This window comes from Triticum urartu, chromosome 7A, assembly GCF_056163025.1.
Source record: "Triticum urartu cultivar PI428250 chromosome 7A, HENAU_Tu73, whole genome shotgun sequence".
Classification (NCBI taxonomy): Eukaryota; Viridiplantae; Streptophyta; class Magnoliopsida; order Poales; family Poaceae; genus Triticum; species Triticum urartu.
The window spans coordinates 610,723,562-610,732,554 of record NC_141879.1 but is presented as its reverse complement, the minus strand read 5'-3'; the positions used below and the strand labels follow the sequence as shown (position 1 = coordinate 610,732,554).

At 47.5% G+C, this 8,993-nt stretch overlaps 1 protein-coding gene across 1 annotated transcript; it reads right to left on the bottom strand.

The window, feature by feature from the left end:
- Window positions 1-6,905: 6,905 nt before the first annotated feature.
- LOC147960671 (uncharacterized) lies at window positions 6,906-8,654 on the bottom strand. The gene has a single exon (XM_087533477.1). It carries the CDS (start codon window positions 8,652-8,654, stop codon window positions 6,906-6,908), a length of 1,749 nt encoding a protein of 582 aa, XP_087389603.1.
- Between the last annotated feature and the right edge of the window lie 339 nt (window positions 8,655-8,993).

The window sequence follows — 8,993 nt, the reverse complement described above, 5'->3', positions numbered from 1 at the left end:
ACCTTTTTGTGTAGCGCCTGCCACGACGGCGTCACACCCTACGGTGCAGCGCCTAGCTCGGGGGCGTTGCACTCCAGTCCACCGTGGCAGCCCTTGGGCCTGCACCCAGTAGTGCAGCGCCTCCGAGCTTGGCGCCACACATGTAATGTGTAGCACCTAGCCCTCGGGCGCTACACTGTGACTTAGATGCGAGCCGCCCGCTCCCCCCTCCCCCACCCCACCCCATCGTTCAGTTGCAAAAGAAGCAGTGGCGCCGGCGGCTTCCTCCTCTCCCCCTCTCAATCCCTTCTCCCAAATCCTTCAGATCCGACGATTTGGTCCGTGCATTTCTTCACCAATCCGTCCTAGAAGGTACTCTCCTCTGATCCCCTTCTTTCTATCCATAGAAAATATGATATTTTGAAGATTTGGGGAATCCTTGTTTGATTAGATTAGATTAGAATCTTGCATGTATTAGAACTTTGCATGTATTACAACCCTTGTTTGTTTGATTTGTGGAACCCTAGTTTAGTTTATGGAAGAGTTATTTGTATGAAGTAGGCATAGTTTATGGAAAAGTTATTTGTATGAAGTAGGCCTAGTTATTTGTGGAACCCTAGTTTATTAGTTTAGTTTGATTTGATATGGTCAGATACATAGATTGGTACGGTTGCATCTAGTAGGCGTACTTTAGTTTATTTGTATTCAAAAGATAATCGTGTTGACAAGAAAGCTTTCTTTCAAAATTGTTAGGATGGTTTGGCTTCTCGATGATCACTGGGACAAACAACACCGGTCGTACGCTATGGCGGTGGAGCAGCGGGTAATAATGAAAGTGTCCTGTTTTATGAATTTCGTATTTATTTCAAACACAAATGCCCCATATGTAATGTTATGAATTGTTTGTTTGTAGGAGCTTGCACCTTTGAAGCTTCGTTCTCACGGGGTCACCCTTGGGTGGATGCTCTATGATGAGCGATACACACCGTATGTAAGGGAGACATGACTTCTCCCTTTCATTCATATGGTCAGACGGTCGGCGCCACCCAACAATGCTCCAGCACTCACCGCGCTTATTGATCATTGGCGGCCGGAGACACATAGTTTCCATCTTCGGACCGGGGAGATGACCGTGACGCTCCAGGATATTGCTATGATCACCGGTCTTCCTATCGATGGGAATCCTCTATGTATGAGCACCGATTCCGATGGGTGGCGCGCGCAGATGCATGCCCTTATCGGTATGGTTCCTCCGGAGCCTCCGGAACCAGCAGCAAAAGACAAGAAGAAGGAAAGAGTCGCAGCCGGTGCTACTTTCACGTGGATTACTGAGCACTTTGGTACTTGCCCACCGGAAGCTGATGAGGACACGGTCAAGACATATGCTCGTGTCTACATGTGGTATGTGATATCCAGGACTATGTTTGCTGATGGCATAGGCAAGAATGCTCCATGGATGTGGCTGAAGGCGTTGACCGTCTTCGATAGCAATTGGAGTTGGGGTTCGGCGACACTGGCTTACTTGTATAGAAAGGTATGAAGTTGTTTCCTTTTCACTTCATTGCTACATTATGAATGCGATATTGCTCTTAATTGAACCATGTTCTCTTTTATGTGCAGTTGGACGAAGCCTGTTGTAGGTCATCTGGAGGTATTGGTGGTTGTTTGCTCGCACTTTCCATATGGAGCTGGGAGCGTTTGCCGGTTGGACGTCCGAAGACCGTGAAGTACGATGATTGGGACGACAAAGGCGACCTACTACGGCGACCCACTTGGGCTTACAAGTGGGATGTGTTAAATGAGACGACAGATGATCCCTCAGTCATGTACAAGTTGTACCAGAGCGAGCTTGACGCGATCACGCCTGAGCAGGTGAATTGACATTGCATAAGTGATTATGATGCTTCTATTGCAAGTCGATATCAATTTTGCATTCTATCCCATTTTGCAGGTGATATGGGATCCGTATGGAATAGGAGATAGTTTTGGTAACCCTTTAGTGTTTAGGCTGAATCCGATGTGCACTAGGGATAGGGATCTCTGGCGTATGCAGTGCCCACTCATATGCAACTGGGCGGTTGAGCTTCACCTCCCACATCGAGTGCGCCGTCAGTTTGGTTTGTTCCAGGCACATCCGCCGGAGTGGGAGGACACGGACAAGTTTCTACACGCGTAAGATATAATTAACCTTGAGTACTTAGCAGCTTCTCGGCGGTTCCGATGCTACAAATATTATGTTTCTAACTTGCAGGTTGGATAGGAAAAGGCAGCGGAAGATTAAGGATTGGGATAAGCATCACAGAAAGTATGCCGTACAGTTTGCGCTTAGTGTGGAGCAAGCTAGGGCTGGAAAAGGAGTCCAGCTTCGTGAGCACTGCCCTGTAGCGTTCAACAACTATCTCACATGGTTTCTTGCAAGTACCCGTGTGGAGGTATGCAAGCCAGCGTATGCTGAGGAGATTTTGGAAGAACCCACTGTTTTCGATGAGGTAGCCCAGCACCAGTACAACACATTAGTCAGGAAAGGCAACTCAGTGATCCCTTCAGCTCCAATGATGAACTTTGTGGTATTTTCCCTCTTTGCTTTTCATTCACACTATTCACATCTTCGCTTGCCTAACACATTAATACCATTTCTGTTCATAGCGTGCCCAGATCAAGAAAGCAGCTGATGAGACCGAGACTATTCTTGAAACAACCTCAGCTGGCAAAAGCGATGGAGAAGGTGCACTTCGAGCATTCATCAAGGTTCACATCTCCATCAAACTAGCACTTAACATGTGTTGCTACGTTCGATGTCTCATTCACGTGTACATGTTGCAGCGCCAGGGCCAAAAGTTAAGGCGGCTATCAAACCTTTTCGGTTGTCGTGACCCCGAGTATGTATCACCAGAATGGTCTAGGTCGGCGACACCATCAGATCCCGCTTCGGGGCAGAGCCATGGTGATCATTTGGAGGATGAGGATGTGGGTGTGGTCACCCAAGAGGTACGGCATGAGCATATATATCCAATTGTTGATGCATTGCTAACTATATCCTCACACACGGTCTTTCCATATATTTTGTTGATGCATAGGTTGCTGATGATATGACCTTGGGGACGTACCAGGTTAGGTCTGCATACAGGTTAAAGCCTAGGACGGGAATCAACAAGTACACACCTGAAGACTTCACCCAAAGAGGCAAAAGGACATTCGGCACCTCGCGGATGGCGGCTTTGGATGACTATTTGGATGACGATGTCGATGACGTGGAGGAACCGGAGCCGGAGCGGGAGCGTGTTCCTCTTCCTAGGAAGGTGAAGAAGTTAGCCAGCAAGAGGGGGGGAGCAGCCAAAAAGCGCTCAAGGAACTAGCTCTATTTGTAACTAGCTCTTCTTAGGAACCAGCCATCGTCCTTTATTTGTAATGTCGGTGAACTTGGAGTTGTTATGTCGGTGAACTTGGAGTTGTTATGTTGATGAACTTGGAGTTGTGGTAGCTCTATGTTGAACTTGATCCTCTTTGTATGTCTTAGTTATGTTGAACTTGGAGTTGACGTCTTAGCAATGTTGAACTTGATCCTCTATGTTGCACTTGTTGTCTTAATAATGTTCAAGTGTGACTGAAATGTGAACTTAAAGTTTCTGACTGCTTATTCTAGGAAATGTTGCAACGTACCTGAAAATGACCAAGTTTGCAAGTTACAGCCGCTACAGCGCTTAGCTTGGAGGCGTCACACTGTACAGTGCAACGCCTAGCTCTTTGGTGTTGCACTGTACAGTGTGACGCCTCCACGCTAGGCGCTGCAGCGGCTATAGCTTGCAAACAAAGTGTTTGCTCTCTGCTTAGCTCAGCCCAGGAGTGCAACGCCTCAGTGCTAGGCGTCACTGTACAGTGCAGCGCCTAGCGCTGAGGCGTTGCACCCTTGGGCTGAGCTAAGCAGAGAGCAAACAAAGTGTTTGCAAGCTACAGCCGCTGCAGCGCCTAGCGTGGAGGCGTCACACTGTACAGTGCAACGCCTAGCTCTGGGGCGTTGCACTGTACAGTGTGGCGCCTCGAAGCTATGCACTGCAGTGGCTGTAGGTTGCAAACCCTTTGTTTGCTCTCTGCTTAGCTCAACCCAAGGGTGCAACGCCTCAGTGCTAGGCGTCACACTGTATAGTGCAGCGCCTAGCCCTGAGGCATTGCACACCTGGGCTGAGCTAAGCAGAGATCAAGTACTTTGTTTGCAAGCTACAGCCGCTGCAGCGCCTAGTTTGGAGGCGCCACACTGTACAGTGCAACGCCCCAGAGCTAGGCGTTGCACTGTACAGTGTGACGCCTCCAAGCTAGGCGCTGCAGCGGCTGTAGCTTGCAAACACTGTACAGTGCAGCGCCTAGCATTGAGGCGTTGCACTCCTGGGCTGAGCTAAGCAGAGAGCAAACAAAGTGTTTGCAACCTACAACCGCTGCAATGCCTAGCCTGGAGGCACCACACTGTACAGTGCAACGCCCCAGAGCTAGGCATTGCACTTGTACTTAGCAAATTTTTTGGCACATGCACACATATTCCGATGAGGAGAGATAGTAGTTCATGACACATAGTAGTTCACGACACATATGCACAAAGTACTTCACGACACATAGCAAGCAAAGAACTGTGAAGACAACATATGCACAAAGTACTTCACGACACATAGCAAGCAAAGAACTGTGAAGACAACATATGCACAAAGTACTTCACGACACATACTAGTTCATAATACATAGTACTTCACGACACATAGTAGATCACAACCAAATCGAGGAGGACAGATAGTAGTTCATGACACATAGTAGTTCACAACCAAATCGAGGAGCAGGGATAGTAGTTCATGACACATAGTAGTTCACAACCAAATTGAAGAGCATAGTTTAGAGGATAACACGATTATCGTCCACAAGCAAGTTGAAGATGACATAGCTCTATTGCGTAGAGCAAGGCCCCTTTCCCTTCTTCTTCTTCCTCTCTTCTTCCTCTTCCTCCTCCCTTTTCCTTATGAGGTGGGCCTCCTTAACCACCCTCTCCATGAATATCTTATCCTCCCTCTTTTTTTTCAGCTGCAATTGCCCAAAGCTTCATGGTTCCTTCTTCAAAATCCTTTTAACGCTTCTTCTGTGCCTCCTCACATTTCCTCACCAATGCTTGCTCCCTAGCACGCATCGCATTTGACGCTCTCTCTTTTTCCTTCCTCTTCTCCTCAAGCTCCTCTTCCTTCTTCTTCTTTAGCTTGGCTGCATCCTCCTCTCTAAGCTTCTTCACAGCCTTCTCCCACCATCCCGCCATCTCATCTTCGCCATCCTCCTTCATTGTTGGTTTGTTGGGTTGGGAAGCCGCCATACCTACAATGAGTGAAACATAATGGTTAGTAAAGACAATAAAAACAAATGGAAGCACATGTAAAATAAGAACATATGAAAAAGAAGAACATATGAAAAACAAGAACATTTGAAACATTATAGTTAGTGAGCAACATACGGAAATGGTCCATCGAGGTATCCAAACATTCCTCTATAACGACCTTGCCCTTGTCCATCACCAAGGCCAAGTCCATCACCAAGGCCAAGACCATCACCACGGCCAACACCACCACCACGAGCTCTACCACCACCACGGCCTCTTGTAAATCCTAGTTGCCGACCTCTTTGTTGCCCAGATCCTCTTTGACTAACACTTGGTTGGCTTGGCACTTGTTGGCTACCACTAGGTTGGCTTGGCACTTGTTGGCTACCACTAGGTTGGCTCCCACTTGGTTGGCTTGGCACTTGTTGGCTACCACTAGGTTGGCTCCCACTTGGTTGCCTTGGCACTTGTTGGCTACCACGTTGTTGCCTTCGCACTTGTTGGCTACCTCTTGGTTGGCTTGGCACTTGTTGGCTACCACTTGGTTGGCTCCCTTGTGTAGATCCTTGTTGGCTAGTGCTTGCATCATTTTTCTTGGACCTTTTCCTTGGTTTCGTATATTTTCTTTTGTTGTGGCCATGACCTTTGCATTCCCCACAACGGGAGCTCTCATGAGGCTCTTGGAATCGGTCGTTTCTCGCTTCGCGGCGGCCACCATGGCCCCATCCGTCCATGTCGCCTCTAAGACGCTTTTTTTTACGTCTACCCCGTTTAATAACCTTCAACTCCGGATTTGGCCATAGTTGAACTCCATGGTACTCCGGCCATTGTGATTGGTCAAAGTATGGGTGAAAGCGGGGAGCCCATGTTTTCTTGACCGTCATGATTGAGAACTCGAACTCCCTCACGGTGCGTGGGTGATTGATGTCCACATTTCTAATGCGACCGGCGGTATACAAATGTGAGCATGGGAGATGAAGCAACAATGGCCTCCCACAAGAGCAATCACATTGTGTTAAAGACACCTTGAAAGCCCGACCTCCATGTTGCCGACCATCGTTTGTGGTTCCTCCTAGCTCTTTCACTTCGTACTTCCACTCTTCGTTGTCATATAATATAGCTTCTTCTGAGTCCTCCTTTCGTGATTGAAATTCTAACCATTCATCAACCTTGGGTGGGAACTTGTACTTGTACTTGCGCGGGTTCTCACCCGCTATCTGTGCATCAGTTTCCATCGAGTACTTTAGAAAGTACGCATTCATCTTGTCAAATGTGTATTGAACTATTGCCGTCACGGGTAATCCACGTGCACCTTTGAGCACCCTATTGAAGCATTCAGCCATATTGCTTGTCATTTGACCGTATCTCCGACCATCTTCATCAAAAGCACGTGCCCACTTATTCCGGTGTTGAATGTGCCTATTGATAAAGTCTTGACCCCCGTGATCAAGTTTTTTGTCTGCGAGCAATTTGTTCAACAAAGTGGCGAACCACTTCTCGGAGAAAGCGAGACAACAATCTTGAAGATCATCGGCCAACTCCTTAAGGCCACATGCCCTATAGAAGTTCGAACAAAAGTGCCTCATGCACCATCGATGGTGCAACGGAGCATGCCCGCAATCTCCACCGCGTTAAGAATTCCTGCATGCCGATCCGATATGACACAAAATTCCCTTTGAGCGGGTAACACCTTCGTCCTCAAAAGACGCAAAAACCACTCCCAGTTGTCATTGTTCTCCGCCTCAACCAAAGCAAATGCCAATGGCAACACCCGGCTATTGGCATCACTTGCTATCGCAACCAACAAGGTGCCCTTGTATTGTCCGGTCGAGAACGTGCCATCAATGGCGATGACCGGCCTACAGTGTTCGAAAGCCCTCACGCATTGCTCGAACGCCCAAAATGCACGGCCAAATACTCGGACTTTCCTTCCTTCATAAACCGTTGTTTGGTTCCCATGAGGCTCGACAACATGAACCATTCCCGGGTTTGTGGCAGCCATGGCTAACAACAACCTAGGGATTCGGTTGTATGCTTCCTCCCAAGTACCATACAACATCTTAAATGCGGCTTGCTTCGCCTTCCATGCCTTGTCGTACTTCACCTTGTAATGAAAGATGGCTTTCACAAGGTCAATGACATGTTGGACGCTCATTGTTGGAAGTGTGGATATTGAGTTGGAGAGCCTGTAAGCGATGAACTCGGACGTGAGTTGTCTGTGGTCTTGGGACACAATCTTGCCATCCACCCTTTTGCCTCGGCACATGCGAGTTGGCACACAACTCACTACGTGCCAAACGGGACCTCCTTTCCATGGTCTTGCACGCACAATCCACGGACATATTTCATCTTCACATGCACATGCAACCGTGTAGCGCACATTGACGTCCGAGTGCACCACCTTGTGTGGACGATAATGCGTAACCGAGTAGTTGTCGAGCCACATCTTCAATTCCAACAAGGTTTCGAACTTAGACCCTTTAGCAATCCGGTTCTTGTCGTCTCCCAAATCACGGTGAGAGCTTGGCCTAACCCCAAGAGATATAGATTTGCCACCATCCACAACGGCTTCATCCGCGAGACTAACATCCTTGAACAATGGTCTCTTGTGATCCCGGCCGAATACCTTCTCGAAAGCTTCGGCCTCCTTCACCGTGAACCCCTCCTCGTCAACTTGTTCATCGGGACCTTCGTCATCCGAATCCGATGCATATGCACGGGAAAAAGGGATGGAATGGTCCATTGTCTCTTGCAAATGATATTTGTCAAGATCACCCACATTGTTGTCATGGAGATCAACTTCATTGTCATCGTCCGCATACTCATCATTGTCCTCTTGCAAAGCTTCATCTTGGTTGTTTGTAAATGGGCTCAATGTTGGCCTCACTTCTTGGGTCAAAAGAGGTTCAACAATTTCATCTCGCTTCAAGGGTGGGGGGCTACTAGCAACCAAAGAGGAGGGTTTCCGGTTCAAGTCCAAATGCAAATTTGAATCAACCTTCTTCGTTGCAAATAACTCAAGAGCCTTGTCAAGTGAATCGGCCACCGTTTCCTTGTATGCAACCCAACGTTGCTCCGAGTTGATACGCATTGTCTTCCAATGGATGTGCATTCCAAAACCTACATTATGCCTTCCCTCCAACTCAACGATATCACTAGGGTCCATCCAATTCAAATCTTTCCTCACTTGTTGCAAGAGCTCCGCATAGTTAGGACTACTATCAAACACCATATCAAGCTCATCCGTATTCGGTTCAATATTGCCTTTCAAGAAGGCGTCTTTGTCCCCATGATGAACAAACACACATGTTCTTCCCATCCCTATAAGCATTCAAACAACACAACGTAACATTGCTTCCATGAGTACTAATTTAAGGATTAACACGGAATACAAACCCTAATATATATATCAAACAACAACCCTAACCCTAACCCTAACCATAACCCTAACCATAACCCTAGCACCAACATAAGAACACCCATAAGAATAACCCTAACATACTAACAAAGCCTAATCATAGGAAATTGGCAAACAAAGATCTCACATCTCCATGCAAATCTCTAGATCCAAACAAAACTAGGGTTTCCCCAAACTAGCATTACTTGGATCAAAACAATGGGATCGGAGAAGATTACCTTGAGGGGGGGGGGGGTTTGACTTCGAAATTCA

Coding starts and splice junctions, on each gene's coding strand:
- LOC147960671 (XM_087533477.1), bottom strand. CDS start 8,654: ATGCTTATAGGGATGGGAAGAACATGTGTGTTTGTTCATCATGGGGAC.